Here is a 20,353-nt window from a genome sequence, read left to right as displayed (position 1 = left end):
GGCTCCTGGACGGTGCAGCCTCCACCAACTGGACTCACAGGGTTCTAGAGGATTTGGATCCTATTTGCTGCTTCACAGGAGACAACACTGCCGGAGACCCAACCCCCACGTGAACGCATGGCCCTCTGTCTCCGCTAAAGACTACAAATGCCTCTGCACAATCGAGGGAGGATGTTTGGTTTGGGAAGGTCTAGCTCCGAGGTTGTGAATACCCCTTTACTCAGAAGCCCTTGTGTGTGAGCTTGTATTAACAAACATCTTGGCCACAGGGGGAACCGGGGGACAGGGGAGATGACCCAGGATCATAATGCTGAACGTTGGGGGCATTTTTTTTTTTTTTAGAGCAGAGCAAAAAACCCATCGTGAATCACTAGGATGTTCTCGAAGACCTTAGCTTTTAAATCCATTGTGACTTCTCACACACATACGTGGGTATGTCATAAACGTTTTGCAAAAACAATAGCTACCCTTATGCAGTGAATTGTAATATTTTTCTTTTCTGATTCATTTGTAAGAGTGTTGCCCAACCTTCTAAATTTATTATTTGAATTGCAGTTAGAAAAACAACTAATATAAAAGGTTAATGAGACAGGTGGGAATGTAATTAAATCGCCCTATTTACAGGAAGTCTTAGGAACACTGGTATGGGAGGTTAAGATGTCAAGTTCCATTCCCTTGGACACTAGGATGATTCCATTTATACAATATTACAAACACAAAGGTCTCAGACATCCATTTAGTCTTTACTAAAGGACATGCAGTAAGATTACAGGGGGGAAGCAGGGTTTTACATCAATTCTGAATAAACACATAAAAATTTAACAAGGTTACACCTCAATAAGGAAATACTTAATGGAGACAGTATGTTCTGATCAGGGGTTGTAAAAAGAAGCAGGAGGTGATGAGGTGTGGGGACATAAGAAGAAAAGAATGAAGGTCAAGTTCTCTTGGTTTGTGCTCATCACCTAACTGGCTCACCCCCGAACCGGGTGGAGAATGTTAGGTGGCTGTTGCTCACGGCACAAAGAGAACAGTGGCTCCTGCGATTCAGAACAGAGGTCACTCATAAGGATCAAGAAAGTATCTGTGCATCCTTATTACATGGGCTCCAAGCATAACCACAGGAGCCGTCTTCCCAACTGCTACAACATCATCGCAGAAGCCTCTGTCTTCTGTTTTGAATCACCTCCAATAAAGCTAATGGCAGTTGGAGCCAAGTAGCAACTTGGCAGCTGAAGAGCTATGACATGTTTATATTCTTTAAGGGGGAAAAGAGTTAATTATAAAAGATTGTGAGGTTCCAATGACTAGATGTTGCCTTTAGATCTCTTTATACACTAACCGTACATATTCAAGCTTGTGCAAAACACTGCTTTCCTCTCTCTGAAGCCTTCATTCAACAAATGATACTGTGTGTAACAGCAACAACAACAACTTGATGATTCCATTCAATGTCCCAAATCCAAATTGGATGCAGAAATAAGAGGAGTCCAAATTGTTAGCCTCTTTTGCAAATAAAAGGTAATGGTTGCTGAAATGCCAGCATTTACAATGATCATTCATATACAGCACCATCACAGTGATATCTCTCTCTTACTCTCTCTCTCTTTCTCTACCCCTCCTCACACACACACACCCGTACCCTTATATATCAATTACAGTCCCCAGACATTAGTTAACCCAACTATGACTTGGCATCCAAATATTAATATGTTGACTATGCTTTGCCCTCATTTTTTTAAAAAAATGTTTTAATTGATTTTAGAGCGAGAGGACAGGAGAGGGAGAGAAAGAGAACATCAATGTGAGAGAAACATCAAATCAATCAGCTGCCTCCTGCATGCCCCCTGCTGAGGATCAAGCCTGCATTCTGATCATGTGCCCTGACCAGGAATCAAACCAGGAACCTCTGGGTGTGTGGGTTGACGCTCAATCACTGAGCCACATTGGCCAGGCATGTACTCATTTTTATAATCCCTACCATGTATGCCTATTGTTTAGAAGGTTAAATTAAGTATAGTTTTCTGAATTTTATAAAACTCAACCATTAACAAATTTGTTTCTGGAGATTTAAATGCCAGGATTAGCAATGATAGTACCAAATTCATACCCATAGATAAACAAGAATAGGCCTCCAGCAATGGTTCCATAAATTAAAGAATTTCTCCAGAAATTGTTCTAATATTATTATTTGCTCTTGAAAGAATCTAGAGGAAGCTCAAAGAGCCAATATGTTAATTGAATGCGACTTTTGATATCATTTGTTTCAAGTGCATCATTGCACGTCAAATCCAATTCCATCAGCCTCTTGATCTCTAAGCAGCATCTGGCATTGTTATGCACCTACTTACTGAAATTCTCTCATTCATAGGTTTCCAAAACCAAAAAGTTGCTTTCTACTCCCAATCCCCATAATGGTTCTCTCTACCCTAACCCCACCCCAGGTCTCTATCCTTACCTACGCCTCTTCCAGTGTTGCTCCCATCAGTCTCACAATTTCAACTATCTGTCCTATATTAGTGGTGCCAACATCTATGTCCAGCCTCAGCCCAACACTGAATCCACATTTTCCTTCCAAACCTCTTCTTTTTTTATATATGTATTCAATTTTTATGATATCACTAGAGGCCCAGTGCACGAAATTCGTGTGGGGGGAAGGGGGGTGTCCCTCAGCCCAGTTGCACTCTCTCATAATTCAGGACCACTGGCTCCTAACTGCCTCTGCCTGCCTGCCTGATTGCCCCTAACTGCTCTCCACTGCCGGCCTGATCAACCTTAACCGCCTCAGCCTCAGCCCCCGCCACCGTGGCTTTGTCTGGAAGGATGTCCAGAAGATATCTGGTCTAATTAGCATATTATCCTTTTATTAGTATAGTTTAATCATTCACCCATTACAAATATGTCACTTTAACTCCACCCTTACATTCACACACCAGTTTCTAGAAATTATTTCTGAACTCTCTCGAGTCTAGACTATTGTTATCAGCCTCATAATTAACATTTTCTAAAACCAATGTCTCTTTTTCTGACTGGCTTATATTGCTTAGCATAATGCTCTACAGTTCTATCCATGCTGTTGCAAATGGTAAGAAATCCTTCTTTTTTGCTGCAGCGTAGTATTCCATTGTGTAGATGTACTACAGTTTTTTAATCCACTCATCTGCTGATGGGCACTTAGGCTGTTTCCAAATCTCAGTTATTGTAAATTGTGCTGCTATGAACATAAGGGTGCATATATCCTTTCTTATTGATGTTTCTAGTTTCTTGGGATATATTCCTAGAAGTGGGATCACTGGGTCAAATGGGGGTTCCATTTTTAGTTTTTTGAGGAAACTCCATACTGTTTTCCACAGTGGCTGCACCAGTCTGCATTCCCACCAGCAATGCATGGGGGTTCCTTTTTCTCTGAATCCTTGCCAGCACTTGTCATTTGTTAATTTGTTGGCAATAGCCATTCTGACAGGTGTGAGATGATACCACATTGTCGTTTTGATTTGCATCTCTCGGATAATTAGTGACTTGGAGCATGTTTTCATATGTCTCTTGGCCTTCCTATGTCCTCTTTCGAAAAGTATATCACATGATCTCACTCATTTGTGGAATATAATGAACAACATAAACTGATGAACAAAAGCAGATCCAGAGACAGAGAAGCATCCATCAGACCATCAAACCTCAGAGGGAAGGTAGGGGAGGGTGGGGGTAAGGGGGAGAGATCAATCAAAGGACTTGTATGCATGCATATAAGCCTAACCGATGGACACAGACACCAGGGGTTGAGGGCATGAGTGGGAAGGATGGGGGGGGGGGGCAATGGGGAGGGTAAGGACACATATGTAATACCTTAATCAATAAAAATAAGAAAAACAACAACCTTGAGGTGGGATTTTACCAAATCCCAGTCCAGCAGCTACACTCTGCAGATAAGTATCTAAATATTGCTTTTGTGGTTTTGTCCTCTCAGCAAACTCTCTGCCTTAATTTCCTTTTTAAGGTTTGCTATTTTCATGAAGCCTTCTCTGACCAAGAGCCAAAGACAATTCCAGTGTTTAATGGCTTCTTTATCTACTAAAATAAAGTCTTTCTTCCCTCTGAAAAAAATATAAAAAATAAAACCAATGTCTCTTATACACACACTTCAGTACGCTAGCACAATTGTTTTCTAAAACAGAACTCTGACAATGTTTGCCAAAAAACCTTCCATGATTTCCTATCACTTATAGGAAATGTCCAACTTCCTCAGCACCCTTCCTGTTTCAAACTGTGTTTTAGTCTCACCTCACCATACGACCCCTTGGCTTGTCACTTTGGCCCACTCGCCTTCCCTCAACAATCAAATAAATGGTTTCCTCTACGTAAAGTGCTGTCATCTTCTGCCTTTCACACAACTCTACTTATTGTAAAATGTCACCTCCTCTGCATAGCCTCCCTCAAATCTCGAGGCTATTCCTGGATGTCCCTATAGCACTCTGTTCACACTAATAATATCACACATCCACTGGACCCTTCTTGTCTGCTACATGGTAACCTGTACTGAAAAAGGTGGCATCTCGTCTTTGTATAGCTGGGGCTTAATACACCTGTGCATGGAAAGTGCTCAAGTCACAACTGCTAAGGAAGTATGTGAACACAGTGACAAACACTTGGCTTAAGAGTGAAAACATATAAATCTGAGTCCTACTTTGGCTAGAACTCAAACTCTGTGAGCTTCAACTCCTTCATCTGTAGGCTGGGATACTAGAATCTTTTTCACCTAGGAAATGCTATATTGTAAGAATAAATAAAATCTCCCTGGCTGGTGTGATTCCATGGTTAGAGCATCGGTCCATGCACCCAAGAGTCTCGGGTTCGATTCCCGGTCAAGGGCATGTACCTGGGTTGCAGGTTGATCCCCAGCCCCAGCTGCATGCAGGAGGCAACCAATCAATGTATCTCTCTTACATTGATGTTTCTCTCTCTCTCTCCCCCCCACCCCACTACTTCCACACTCTCTAAAAAATAAATAAATAAATAAATAAATAAATAAATAAATAAAAAATAAATCAGTGGAAAACAATATCCTCAGGTGAGGATTTAAAAAACCCCCACAAAAACCAGAATAAATGAAATCAAGTAGAGAAAAGTACTATGTCAAAGAGAGACAAATATATTAAGTATGATCCAAGAGTACAATATTTTAATGTCTAGTCTTTCAGACTAAAATATATCAAAGGTTAAAAGATGCTACAGCCAATGCCCAAATGAGAAAAAAATATAAATGCAATAAAAATAGATATTTTCTCTATCTTAGCATTCACTATTCTTAGAAATCAAAGGTGACATCAATTTAATGTGATCTGTACGGCGTAATGATATTAGTTAGCATGTAAAAGCACTAGATTATGGGGGGGGGGGAAAGCATAGGCTTTTGGTTAAAATAGACGTGAATCCTAGTACCATGTGTTACTCTGCTTTCTTATTAGCAAATGCTTTTATAGTGCTTACTATGTAGGTAAGTGCTTTATGCGTATTAATCCATTTAAATCTCACAAGAACCCCCTGAAATAGGTCCAATTATTATTATTATTATTGCCGTTTTACATACAAGGAAACTGAAGCAGGGAGGTTGGTTAACTTACTATAATGAGGCAGAGCTGAGATCTGTGTCTGCTGGGTCTGGGTCTAGCCTGGCTTTAACTACTAAACAATGCAGCCTGTCCAAATAATGATGTGGCGGCTAGCACAATGCCTGACCCATGGTGAATTCTGGACAAATGTTAGTTTCCTTTTGAACATAATGGTGCTCCGGTGATGAGGACATATGCCAGTAAGCATGAGGTCTGCTACATCATCTGACAATAACCCCGTGCCACTTGGACTCCAGGAAAGGGGGATTTTATCTGTATAGTGTATTACCATCCTTTCCATATGAGTAGGATTGCCAAGAAAACTAGACAAGATCAAACCATTTTAACATTCCATTCAAATGTCACACACACACACACAGAGTCACACACATTTTTTCTGCTGACGAATCATTAAAATGCCATTACACTGGGGTGAGACCAAGGTAGACAGTGGCCAGCTAATTTCTTTCATTCCGATCTCCTGGGTGTCCTCTGACACATCCCAGCACACCAGTTACGTTTTCTGTCACAGCCAGCGTGGTTCACCCGGTATTAGCTTGTTCCAGTTCTTCCTCCCCTCTGATAATCTCGGAAGCACTCCTCTCTCAGTAAAGTTGTTGCACTTCCCTCTCTATCATATCATTCCAGGAGGAATGGTGTGAAATGGTCTCCAAAATAGCTCACAGCTCTGTGGTGCTCGACTTGCGCCTGCTTCAGACCCGGAAAGGACATGTGGTTACAACTATTGGAGTAGGTCATACTTCTCCATAGTTCTTCCAACTGCGTTCATTCTTACATAACCTAGTTGCTATGATCATGCTTTTGGTTTCTTCATTTTTTTTCTAGTTCAACAAATACCATGTCCATTGTCAGCTACACAAGGGTTCTTAGATCATGAACTGGTGCATCACCAATACTAGGGTGAACCTAGGAACAGAATTGCATAGGCAGAAATAAACAGGGCGATTTCTTCTTCTACCTGAGCTGGAGCAGGGTGTAACAGAATAGCCCTCCCATTAACAACAACAATAAAAGGTGGGTTAAGAAAAAAAAAAATAAAAAAAATAGCTATTTAAAGATCATGACCGTAATCAATGCAATAGGACATGAGGGGCCAACATCCTAGAAAGGAGAAAAATACACTTAAGTGTGTCCTACATTTGCTGCTTGCTGCTTTATTTATTTATTTTTTTGCCTCAGGTAATTTGCCAATTTAGGTCTCAACCCATAGTGACCAAACAGAAAGCAACAGCCGAGACTTGTTGCAGTCTAACTGGGTTGGGAAGGGGAAATGGAGTTTAAGGCTACCAGAGCTTCTAGAAATTGAGAGACCAAGGACCAGGACTAAAAGGCACCGCACAGTGAGAACATTCTGCAATTTCCTCTTCAGGTCTTTGAGGACTCCTCAGCTGCTCATTTTCAGGGCAGGATGCTTTGAAACCACTAGAAAGCGACTGGTTCAGAGGCTAAAAGGCTATTTGGGTATTTCGGCAATCCCCGGGTACTTACTGGAGGACAAAAACTGCTGCTCAGGTTCCATCAGGAAGGAGGTTATCTGGGAGTAAGGACAGACCAGGAACCCAGGATCATCGAAAACTTTTTGTGTTCCATTTCCAACGGCACCGGGGCAGCAGGGTTCAAAGGCAAATGGGTGTGACATAACCCTCTCCACCTCCCAGGGCCTTGTTGTCTAGCAACCCAGGGATGGACAAAGTCAGACTGTGCCTTGGTGTTCATGAGCTTCGGGCTGCACGGCAGTTGGACACCAGTTCCCCTGCGACCAGGGCCTGAGCATCCCTGCGGAAGAACTTCAAGTGGCGTGAGTAGATGACAGCTGGGCAGTCTGTCAGCAGCCGCCATGTGAGGGTACATTCGCCATTCTAAAGAGCCACTGAGCTGTTTCTCCATTACCTTCTCTTCCCCTGGGAGAGGACTGAGGGAAAGCCTCTCCCTTTTTGCAGGAGCTAAGACATCCTTTCTGAAAATCACCTCTTGGTTCCAGGCATATGTATTCAATTCATCACCCTACTCACCAGAGGAGCCCAGCAGGCCAGGCAGAGGTCAGGGTAGCTGGGACTCAGCTAGTGGTAATATAGGTGTGAAGATGTAGTGCGATTGCAAATATATTTCTTTTTCAAAATATATTTTCATTGATTTCAGAGAGGAAGAGAGAGAGAGGGAGAGAGAGAGAGAGAGGGAGAGAGAGAGAGAGAGAGAGAGAGAGAGAGAGAGAGAGAGAGAGAGAGAACATCATTGATGGGAGAGAATCATTGATCGGCTGCCTCCTGCACACACTGGGGATTGAGACCAAAATCCGGGCTCGTGCCCTGACCTGGAATCAAACCATGACCTCTTGGTTCATAGCTCGGTGCTCAACCACTGAGTCACGCTGGCTGGGAGCAAAGGTATGTCTTTTGATAGCCCAGGGAGGTGACTCTCTCCGGGTTCAGACGCAGATCAGTTGTGTACTAGAATCATCTTTTTCACCACCACCCTATACTGCCTCCCAAACTGGGTTGATGACAACCCAGATAAGTGGAATGGGGTACTTGGTACTTCCTACTTGGTAAAAATACCAGGGTATCTCTACCTCTTATGTCCAGAGCCTACAATCAAGATAATGAACATAGCAATAAAAATACATTGAACTTAATTTAAATGGCTAACCATTTATTAACGGCTCAAAGTTTCCCCTTTGCTGCATTATTTAGTGCAAGTGTCCACAGCAGCTCTGATGGATAACGTGTGAGGCTCATTTCACAGGTGGAGACTCAAAGACTTAGGTGAATCACTTGCTTCTTGAGATTCCCTGGTCCTCTCTGCCCAGCAAAACCCCCAGTTCTGGGCAGCCCATTGCCCCACTCTGCTCACATCCCAGAATAGGTGGCATCTCATTCTCACCAACCAAATGACTTCAAACATCTATCTTTGTTGGATGGAATAAATATTAGAAGGAAGAGAAACTATGCTAATAATTTCTGACACATTGCTGTACTCTTTTTGACTGTTTTACATGAGTGTGTATGCTTCCCTGTACTTGCTGCATTTGCCATTTGCCTTCTTGCTGGTCTCTAAACCTGTTTATTATTAGCGAATCTCTAATTCATGTCTTGAGGTAATAGTTAACTGAACATACCACCATAGTTTTAACTACTAGAGTTAACATATTAACAATTTTTCATGTAGGATTTCGATATCAAAGGAATAGTTTTAAGTATTTCTTTAAATACTTAAAGAATCCTGGACTCCAAGAGCCTGAGGAAGGCTTTAGATTCATCCAGTGTGGTGGCTGTCAACTCTGGCTGAACATTCGAATCATCTGACATGTCCCCTCCCAACACTCGACCAATTCCATCAGAATCTCTGGGCATCTGTAAGTTTTAAGCTCCCTGGTTCTAATGTGAAGCAAGAGTGGGAAGTCACAGATATAAACCAAGATCCAGTGGGGGAAGTGACTTGCCAACGGTAAGGCCAATTTGTGGTAGAACCACAACCAACACCCAGGTTTCCTAACTCCCGGGTCAATTTGCATTTAACATCCCCGAGACATAAACCACAGACGACTCGGTGCAAGGGAAAGGTGGGGGTTTCACTGGTTGTAATTCTGATGCTTCTATCACTGAGGCTTCGTTTCTTCTGATTCTCCAAGTTCTGCCCCAGCTGCCAAACTAGTTTACCTTGGAGCAAAGTGATGCAGAAAAGCTGTGCTAAGACTGCAGCAGCACCATCGGCAGTACCCAGACTGCCAGCTGTCCTTCCTCCTTTAAAGGAGCGCCACACTACTGAGTGAGCACAGAGTGGAAGACCTCACTAAATGGGCTATGCTAAAACCTGCTCTGCAGCCACGCATGAGGAGCCTTTGACTAACGAGGGCCCTATTCGGGAACTTGACTTAAGATGCACCCATTTTTAGGTACATAAGGATGTAGGTGCAGCAGCATTACCTATGTAGAGGAAAAGTGGAAACATCATAGAAATGTCATGGAAGCATCAAGAAAATGTCAAAATATAACCTTACATTTTAAAAAGCTATTAAACATATATGTAACATTCCAGATTTGGTAAAAGTAACCATGTATCCACAAAATGAAAAATAATATAGTAGAGTTATTGATGGTTATTATCGTCCTCTTTTTAAGTGTTTGTATATTTTCTGAGGTATATTTCTTTCATTTAAAAAGGCACACATATATGAGATACATCTCTGTGTAGATATATTTATCTATCTAAGCAGCAGGACCCTAAACACATGCACAGAATTGTATTTGTTTATAACTTTTGACACTCTGGATCCTTCTCCTTGTTACTTAATACATCTTTTTCCTCTTAGACCATGAACATGGACCAGGCCCCCACTTCATGCCACATTCTACAAGAGGACTAAACATTTTAATGGGAGACTCAACTTAGAATTTCCTTGTCAAAAGCTAAGAAAAAAATTTTTTTTAATGTCATAGAATACTTTTTTTCATGAAATTAGAGACTAATATTAACAGAGTCCATCTTTCCATTCTCCAGATTATTTAACAGATCTTAACAATAAATATTTACTGAGCGCATTCCATGCACCAGGGACTTGTCTAGGCTTTGGGAACTTTACCATGAACAACAATAAAAATAATGTCTAAAAGCTTTGCTGCTTGTGGAGCTTACATTCTGATGGGATAACACATTTTATGAAGCAGGGAGAGGGGTATGGTGCACTGGGGGTGTGATGTGGGGGAGGGACGCTGCTGTTGTCAGTAGAGTAGCCAGGGAGTGCCTTAGTGATGAGGTCATATAGAGAAGGGACCTGAGGGAGGCAAAGGCAGCCAGTCCTGTGGGTATCTGGGAGGAAGAATATTCCAAGCATCTTCTTGATAAATAAAGGGGGAAACGTCTTTTCTCTCCCACTATTCTTTGGATCATTTGAATTACATTCCTGATGAGGGTGTAGTCAGTTCATGGCTACAGAATGGCCGGACAATATCTTCTGTAGCAGTGATGACCAAAGATTTAAGGGGGAAAAGGGCATTGCATATGCATACTGTCAACACCTCTGAAAAACCTCAAATCTCTGCCTTTTCAATAGTGCTTGAGTGGACTGTATGTATAGAACACCATCTACCATGGAGAGATATCAGGCTGATTGGTTAAGAAACAAAACATTTCCTGGATTTTACCTAATATATGTACTCACTGTATATCTTTGCCTGGAAAGGACATGAATAAGCCATATATTGCATCTAAAAATACAACTAATTCTTTTTTTTACTCTCTATTATGAAATGTTCAGACAATCCAAAACATAAGCTTCAATTTTTTGATAAATGATGCTTCTTTCTACTAAAAAAATATTTTCTAACTATCACAATATTATAGAATATACAAGATATTTTAAAAATAAACCTTATAGGAATAATTTTATAACCAATGCTTTTGAAGCAGTAAAAATATTTAATTTTCCTCTCTTATATGGAAAAAAAGACCTAGATCTAATCCTAATCATTAATATTTTGACTTCAATCTATAAAGCACACTTAGTCTATCATATTTTAAACTGCCAAGTGATTAATCCCTGAAATTTTAAAATAAAGAAAATTATACCTACAGACAATGTTTTCATCTAGAACCACCAGAATTTCTCTGAGTTTTATATTACCAATAAAAACCCTAAGAACTGCGATAACCTGAATAGGATTTGAGGTTCATTTTAATTCAAATTTAGCCTCCCTGAATTTACATGATCATATACACAGAATTCCAGCACCACTTCAGTCATTATTCAGCTAAGATCCTCCTTAGAGTATATGCAAGATCAAGTATCTCTTATGGGGATACACTGAAGACTTCCAGGGACTAGCAAAATACCACATTATTTATATACTGAGTTATGTCCGGAAGTGAAACAATAATGGTTAGGCTCCTTCTTTTACAAAGTTGAGACTGGTTTCCAAACAAATTAACCTGGCACCAAAGGCATACTCATTCCTCCTAAAAAACTAAAAGGGTGAGTTACAAAGTCCCAGGTTCTCTCTAAACCTTTCCAGTTTTCATGGTCCTGAAATTCCTTCCTTTTTGAGACCTCAGGGGAGTCTTAAGAATAGAGGCATCAAGAGAGAGGAGGATGGAATTCTTACTAAAAGATTAGAAGGTAGGAGACAGGATGCCTTTCAAATCCCCCAGACATGTATTTCTATGAGTAAACAAGGCACACAGTTCCTTGAAATGCCCAGGCCATATTAAGTTACACTGCCAATAACGTTATTGCACACTGACACTGAAGTATGGCTTTTAATAACAGAGTCTGGAGTTCCTGGCTGGTGGCTATCTGGCTGCCAGCAGACAGACAGGTGAAGAGATACTGCTTAGTGCCAAACAAACACACAAAAACAAAGAGGGGCGGGAGAGAGTGTGGTGGCCTGGGGGATTAGGGCCAAACAGAAATGGTAGCTTTCTGGATGCATCTTAAGAGAAAAATGAAGTGGAACCGGAGGCTCTTCAGGCTTGGAAAGGCCCTTCAGACATCACCCATCAGAACCTGTTGCACGAATCCTGCATCAGGCAAGCATGCACCATTCATGTCTAATTTCCACCTGGATGCAAGAGAAAGCTTCCCCTCTCAGGGATACCTCTTCAATGTCTAAACAGTTTTCGAGCCTTACGAATTTCTCCCTCTACCAGGCCACGTCTGCTTTCTGCAAACTTTCCTCACTAACCCTTGTTTGACTCCATAAAGCTGAGGCCGCAAGTGGCCTTGGGGTTGAGGCAAGGGGATCAATGAGCAGCGCAGGCCAAGAGCCAGACCATAGGAAGTGATGGGGACCTGGGCCAACTAGCGGGCACGCTGACCATCTACAGGGCCGGCCAGAGCTCTGCTCCGGCTGCCTGCTGCCACGCAGGCATATAAGTCCCTGCCATCGGATTTTCTGATGCGATGCCAGAAATTTGAATTTTAGTAAAAATATCCTAATTTTTGAATATATAAGGAAGAAATTATGGAGTTCAAACAGTACTTAGAAAACAACTAACCAAACCTTTCATTTTTTAAGTGAGAAAACTGAGACCCAGGATAGAAAAAGTGGCTGATCCAGAGCCAAGTGGTTAATCAGAGGAAGGTCCCACTTCTCCCAGCATAGAACTGCAGCCTGCAAGTTGGTGCATTTGGCCTGTAGACGCATGCAAGAATTCTGACAAAGGAATTGGCTTCAGACCATACCCCGCATCCAAGATTAAGTCACCACTGTCCTCGTCTAATTTTTAGAGCATCCGTTCAAGTTGAGAGGGCAGATGGGGCAGTAGTTACAAGCCCAGACTCAGGAGACAGACTGCTGGGGTTTGCACATCCAGCTCTGCCACCTACTACCTCCCCTGGCTAGGTCTCAGTTTCCTTGTCTGTGAAACAGGGATAATTGCAGTACCTATCTCAGCAGAGTTGTGAGGATTAAATGAACGAACATTCATAAAGTGCATAATATATGCCCGACACAAAGTAAGTACTACATGAACAATAGTATTACTACCCAAAGAGAGGGCGGTGATACACTGAAAAACAGAGTTAATGCAAACATATTACTTAAAGGAAAATGTAAAAAAAAAACACCTCTTTTAAAAAACCCTGAAAATATTCTAGAAAAAAATGAGTCCTGGGGGAAAAAAATTAATTATAGCAGCTAGTTCCTGTGTAGAAGTTAAGGCAAAGGCGGACTTGAGCATTTAAAGTAATGGCCATAAATGTAGCATGAACCAGGGAATTAAACTCTTAGCACCCGCCTACACGGGAAAGAGCCTCCGTAAATATCCCACGTTTTCTCCCCGAACCTTGGAGAAAGTCCCAGAATACAGGGGATACACTTCATCCTGGGTGCTTCCTCGCCAAGGGCTCAGCTTATTGCCTAGACTGCAGCCATCTCCTCCCTCCATCCCTAAACTACTATTAAGGACCCCGTCTCTCAACCGTTCTTCTTAGAAGGCTAGATGTTTGGTTTCCTCCTTCCCCTTTAACTATGTATGAACAATAGACAAAAAGGCGGCAAACACACTCTAAAAGAGTGGGGGTTGGAGGGAGAAAACACACCATTTCTTCCCTATCCCAGTTCAGTCAGAAACTGCATCCATACACCTGCAGATCCACTATGTTTATCATACAGGTCCTGCCATGATGAGATTTCAGTTTCAGCCAAGAGAAAGCACAAATGCAACAGGAGAATCCTAAAAAGCTCACCAACCATCTGAAAGAGATGGAACATTTGTCTCAAATCACATGAACCACAAAGACTGGCACAACTGCTCTGCATGAAAGGGTAAACAAAGAGCTCTTTCCTGAGGCTGCCAGGGCCCCCTGAGCCCTGGGGTTGGGTGCTCCAGGTTGTGGCTCCTGGGTGTCACTGTGTACAGTGATTATGAGGGTTAATATTTATTGATGGCTACGTCCCAGCTCCAGATGGAAGCACTGTGCTAACTCATTTATTTCGCAAAACAACCACCTGAGATAGATACTATTATCTCCCATTTACCAGGTGAGGAAATGGAAGCTGCTGCAGGAGGTGAGTAACTTTCTCAAAGATGCACAGTGAGAGGAAATAGCAGAGCCAGGGCACAAACTCAAGTGGTTGGCTCTAGAGGCTACACTTCTTAATTTGGGTCTCATGGCTTTTGCCTGCACCTGCAAGTTCACTCCTGGGGCTCTCACAAGCTGGAGACTGTATTCTTATCCGTATAGCTTTTTGCTCCACCCCGCTGTCACTCTCACAAGGTGAAAGTGCCAGAAGCTCCCTAAAGCAATGAAGACACAGTTCCTCACATCCTTTTATATAGGGGCCTATAAAATCCCTGGTCCATGGGCTTTTTTTTTTTTTAGTTGAAAGAGATGGATCTCCTTTCTCTACCAATGTCCTTCTCTCTCTCTTCCCTAGGACAAAAAGTGTATGGGCTGAAAGAACAAATAAATGACTAACAAGGGGAGCGGAGCAAAAGAAAAAGCAGAGGAAGAATCAAGATTATGTTGAAAGTAACTATAGTCATCAGGGAATTGCAAATTAACCCCACAATGGAGACACCACTTCACAACCACAGGATAGTCAAAATAAAAAAATACCGATAACAACACATGTTGATGAGGATGTGGAGAAACTGGAATCCTCATACACTGCAGGTAGGAATGTGAAGTGGCCCAGTTGCTTTGGAAAACGATCTGACAGTTCCTCAAAAAGTTAAACCATACAGTTGCCATGTGACTCAGAAATTTCACTCCTAGGTATGTACCCAAGAGAAATGTCCACACACAATTTGTACATGGATGTTCATAGAAGCATTATTCTTAATAACCAAAAAGTGAAAAGAACCTACACGTCTATTAATTGATGAATAAACAAAAGGTGGTGTATACATACAAAAGAATATTCCTTGGCCAAGAGGAATGTAATACTGATACATTCTACAGTATTGCTAGACCTTGAAAATATTTTGCTAAGTGAAAGAAGACAGTTACACACAAAAAAACCCCCACAATATATTACATGGCTCCATTGATATGAAATGTTCAGAATAGGCAAATTATATATAGAGGCATAAAGTGGATTACTGATTAACTAGAACTTGGAGACTGGTTAGTAATGACAAGTAACTGCTAATGGACATAGGGTTTATTTTTGGAATTAGTGGTGAGGGTTGTAGTATGGTAAAGACCATTAAGTTATTTACTTTAAATGAGTAACTTGTATGGTATGTGAATTGTATGGCAACAAAGCTGTCATACTTTAAATAAGATTTAAAACCTGGTTACAAAATAAAACTATTAGTCTATCCCAGGAGAATCTGTGTCTTTGTGAATGAGAAACCATAATTGCAGAAGTGACAGAAACCCCAAATCATTTAAGCAGGAAAGGGAATACATTCTACAAGAACTGCTATATGGAAATGTGAAGGGGAAATGATTTCCATTTCATGGAATTCCGAGATAGTGGGTGTGTGGGAGTCATATCACCATAATGCATAAGTGTTACATGATGGGTTGCATAACTCTAAATTCAGACCTTTTCCTCACCTGAAAGCTATCAGTTCCAAAAATAAAGGATCTAGAGGAGGTGAGATTTTTTTTTTTTAAATGCGAAGGCTGATGTTAACTCTTTTGTGACTAAATTAAAAAGTTCACAAATGTAAGGCTTCTCTGCATTTGTGAACTTTTTAATACTGAATCCCATGTTCACAAAAGAAGATCTGATTAGCACCTCAAATGTATTTCCTACAATGAATTTTAAAATCTGACTCAAATTTAACTAGAAAAATGAAAGCCTTGGGGAGGTAAGAGGGAGACACTGACAGCAGACCAGTGCTGGCACTGTTTGAGATTCAGGGAGAAGAATTTAAGAGTGAAGGGTTTGCCAAGCTGCTGGGTCATGTATCTACTCATAATGGGACTTTAGCAGAAATCAATGCAATCTCTGAGTAAAGCGAATGCAGAGTCTCCTGGTGTGGCAATACATCAAACGGTACTATGGAAGTTTCGTGGCTATTAGCAGACGCAGCATTAACACATTTTTCAAAACAGAATAATTAGATAGTAGAGAATTTCCTTCGCATTGTTTAGTCTTTAACTTTCAAACTATTACTAAGTCCTTTACTCCCACGAGGTCTTAATCAAGCATCGTTTGTATAGAAAATCAGCTTACTGCTTTCTTTAAAAACAGGCAAGCCATTAATTGATCCAATGTGTTGGCAGTTCTGGCAGAACCTTTTTAGACAGGAACAAATGATGCCTCTTAGTCTGTGTTCCAAGAAGCCAAGTTTAAGATTTCATGCATATGCACAAAGGAACATTGAAAGAATCCTGCAAAGTCAGCCAACAATCTTGGCACTTAAAGGACAAAAAAATAAAAATAAATAAATAAATCTCCTTCCCACCACCCTGCCAGTTGAAGTTAAGATATTAAATATGTTTACTTAAAGATACTTTACATGACTTAGAGTGCTCTTCCAAAGTCCTCCAAATCCTTGAATATCATACTTTAAGTAATGCTCTTATGACTCAAGGTCAGAATGCAATCTTTTCCCCTACAAAACTGTTGAGCGTGAGAAAGAACATCATATGTTCCTATTTGCACTATTGTAAACTTTTCTACGTTTACTGCCTCTCCGCCTCTTCATTAATTACCGCACTGCATTTTTCTGGCCTAGGTGTTAGGAGCATTGCTGTCCACACCTGTTTTTTGTTACGGTTGACCATTTCCTCTTCTAAAAACAGCTAGTCATGATGACCCTCTGGTAATAAAAAACCAATTAGATATTTCACTAATAGGTGACATGAGGTCTTGGAATGAAAACTTGACCCCGAAGAATGCACCCCTCCCTCACCCCAATGTAGCCAAAGCTTGGTGTTCCATTTCAATAGTATAACTGCTTATTAGTATCTGGCTTTTAAGGAAAACAATGTGTTGTTGGTTTGTTTGTGTTTTGCTTAAGTGACTCCAGTCAGAAAATGCATCTGTCATTTCTATTCCCTTCTCCCTATGGATGTCACAGCCTCCGCCCAGGAACTCCTCTGTGGAAGGAGGGCGCACAGGAACACGTAGCGCCCTGGACTCCGGGATTCTGCTAAATGGAGCTGCTTATGCTGACAAGCCTGGAGAGGACTTCTTGTTCTCCCTACCACGGAAGCACTGCTGTGTCAGTCAGGGGTACATCGCCAGTTTTAGGGCAGTAACCTATTTCTGGTCCTGGCACCCTGCGATCATGAAGAAAAGCCCAGCCTTTCTATCCTGAAATCCTCTGATTGGCACAAACATATTCAACCTCCCAATCAAGCAAAGGGCAATGCAATACTGAAAAAAAGTAGACCTAACTTTATGGCCACCATGTCTTTCTTGGCTTGGTGAGGATAGTTATTATTTACCACCGTGCCCGCCTGTCAGCTTCTCCGGATGACAGCCTGGCAGAGCACAAGGCTTTTAACATTATGTTTGATGTGCGGCAAGCCAGCGGGCTGGGGTGGTGCCCAGTCTCCCCTGAAGCACTGAAACCTGACTTGAGAAGCTGGTTCGCAGAGGAGGCGAGCTGCTCGCGCCAGTAACCCTACCCACCTCCTGATACGCGGAATGGGAGTATATACCTGATGCACCCAGCGAGTGCAGAGCCGAGTTATCAGATCTCCCCGTTCCACACAGGTGCGGGGCGTCCCTCACCGGGGACAACACCTGAGTTCTGGCCCAGAACCGCACCTTTCGGGTCCTCCCTCTGAGAGATTAGGCCACCTCAGCGACCCTAGCCCCAGCGGCTCTAATCTAAACCGAACACACTCCCTAGTCCCCCCCCCCACCCCCCAATTCAGTTAACCCTTGTTCTTTGTAACCCCCACAAAGTGACGCACAGCGAAACTCAGTAGGTCCAGGGAACAGAGAGGCGTCTTTGCCCAAGCACAGACTTCCCAGCCCGGCGCTAGGAGGCAGGCGCAGGCCCACCGCCTCCATCCCTGGGGTTCCCCTCCCCCGCGCCCCCGGGCCGCTCACCTGCGTGGGACATGGTGATGGTCTCGTTGGTGTTGGAGCCCACGTTGAAGATGACCACGGCGGAGGCGTTCTGCAGGAACGCGTTCCGGATCTTATCCCTGTACGTGCAATTGCCCTTGGGGATGAGGGCTATCCAGTTCTTGCCGTGGGCCGGGACGGCGAACTTGGTGTTGGGGTCGCAGGCCAGGCGGTCGTGGGCCGAGCTGGCCATGACCACCTCCCCGCGGGCGTCCTGCTTGGGCGAGTGCTCCCCGTAGCGCCCGCACTCGGTCTTCTCGGTGTGCAGCTCGGCGCCGCCGCCCGCCGCCCCGGGGTCCGGCGCGGGCTCGGCGTAGGTGATGTTCACGAAGGCGGTGTACCATTCCTCCTTCTCGGCCACGGTGAAGTCCAGGCAGAGCAGATGCACGAAACAAAAGGAAAGCAGCCATGTTGAGAGAGCCAGACTGCGGCACGCCTGGATGAGAGACATTGCCATCTTCATCCGCCGGGGCCCCCTCCCCGCCCCCCGCGCCCTCCTCCTGCCCCGTCCCTCCTCCCCCGCCCCGGCCAACGCTGGGCCGGCTGCCGCCTCCTCCGGCTCCGGCTCCTGCTCACTCCCAAGCCCCGGGGGCCGCGGCCGGGACGCGCAGCCGCCGCGGGGACCGGATTCCGAGCGGGTGGGTGGCGCCGGCCCCTTCCCCTTTCAGCCCAAGCGCGGCGGTTGCATTTCGCTTCCCGGGCGGCGGAGGGGAGCGGGCGGAGGGGGCGCTCGGGGCTTGCGGAGGAGTCCAGCTGCCGAGCGTCCTGCTCCTTCGCTGGGCTTCTCCTCTCATAGGGGTGGCAGGGGGCCCAGGAGCGAGCGGGGTGTCGGCTCTGCGCCCTTCAGCCCCGGCGCGGGCGGGCGCGGCTGCTGGGAGCCCGGGGTGCTGCCCAGGGGTGTCCCGGCCACTGCTCCTCTGCGCGCCGCTCCCTCGCGCTGCGGGCGCTTCGCTCCGGCTCCTCGCTCCGCTGGCAGCCGCGCCGGACACACTTGCCGAGGGAGAGGCCGGTTCCTGGGTAGTGGGTGCGAGCGGGCAGAGAGAAGTACTCGGTCTCTGTGTCCGTATATGGTGTGTGTGTGTGTGTGTGTGTGTGTGTGTGTGTGTGTGTGTGTAATGTGTGCGTGCAAGGAGGAGCTTAGTGTGATGTCAAAGATTCGAGGCTTCGCTTGCCAAGCTCCCTGGGTCTCTCTTTATGGGCAGCAGCGACCCCTGCTGGGTCTCAAATTCAACTCCATATGCGATTTGGATCGGTAGAGGCAAAAAAAAAAAAGGGACGCGCCCCCTTGACCTATGCGTAAGGTAACGACTTTCTGCACCCTATACACAGCGACGTGTGTGTGTGTGTGTGTGTGTGTGTGTGTGTGTGTGCACGCGCGCCTGTTGTAATCAGCCTCCCCATTCGCAGGAGCAACTGCAGTGAGCTCCCTAATTACCCATCCGAGGGCTACAAGGTAAGGCCAGCTGGTGGGGAGTTCCTTCCCAGCCACGCCTGGAAGATCTAGGGCAGTGACCCTCAAATGTAAGTGTGCATCAGCATCACCTAGGGGTTGTTAAAACTCAGACTGACGGGTCCTGCCACAGACTTTCTGATTTAGCACATCTCGGGTGGGGCTCCAGATAGCGTGTGCCTTTCTAACAAATTCCCAGGTGGTGCTGCTGGTGTGGGGACCACTCTATTCAGGTGAGTGCAGGAATGGGCTTCTTTCCTCCCTTCTGGAAGCAAATGGGTGACATTTGGTTTCTTGCAGAATGAGTGTTCCCAACTGTACAAGAAGAGAAGCTGGGTGAGATGTTTCTTCGCTGTTTATTCTGGTTGTCAGGACTGGTAACAGAGGACTCACACCGCAATAGGCAAGGGAGGTCTGCGTGGGTTAGTTGTGCAGAGAGATCACACCAGTCAGCAGAGAGTACATCCCCTCTAGAGTAGTGTTCTTACAACCGTGACACAGCACAATTCCCTCCCAATTAAATGTTTGGTTATTTTCCTTTCACACCAACAGTTTCCTTGACTTGAGATATGTGCCACATGAAGTATCTGAACCAATTTGCAAGAGGGTTCTCAATGGCTCCCATTGTACTTCCCACCTGGCACTTTTTCAGACAACCCGGGACCCAATTCACGATGCAAACAAAAGTGTCCCTTTCCCCCAGGACCTTAGTAGTTTACAGGTTTCTGTTAAAGACCTTTCACCAGCAACTTCTCTTTATCCAACAGCACTGCAAATAGCTGGTAGCTATATCCAAA

The 20,353-nt window shown here is 44.0% G+C and overlaps 1 protein-coding gene across 1 annotated transcript in view; it reads right to left on the bottom strand.

Annotated features, from left to right (window-relative positions):
• The window catches only part of RNF150 (ring finger protein 150), a 169,479-nt gene extending 150,910 nt beyond the window's left edge, over positions 1–18,569 (bottom strand). Inside the window, exon 1 of the mRNA XM_008143730.3 lies at positions 18,089–18,569. Coding sequence (XP_008141952.1) covers positions 18,089–18,569 — 481 coding nt within the window. The remainder of the gene's footprint in view (positions 1–18,088) is intronic.
• Between the last annotated feature and the right edge of the window lie 1,784 nt (positions 18,570–20,353).

This window comes from Eptesicus fuscus, chromosome 6 (genome assembly GCF_027574615.1).
Source record: "Eptesicus fuscus isolate TK198812 chromosome 6, DD_ASM_mEF_20220401, whole genome shotgun sequence".
Taxonomy (NCBI): Eukaryota; Metazoa; Chordata; class Mammalia; order Chiroptera; family Vespertilionidae; genus Eptesicus; species Eptesicus fuscus.
The sequence above is the reverse complement of the archived record's forward strand: the minus strand, read 5'-3'. Positions and strand labels throughout refer to the sequence as shown.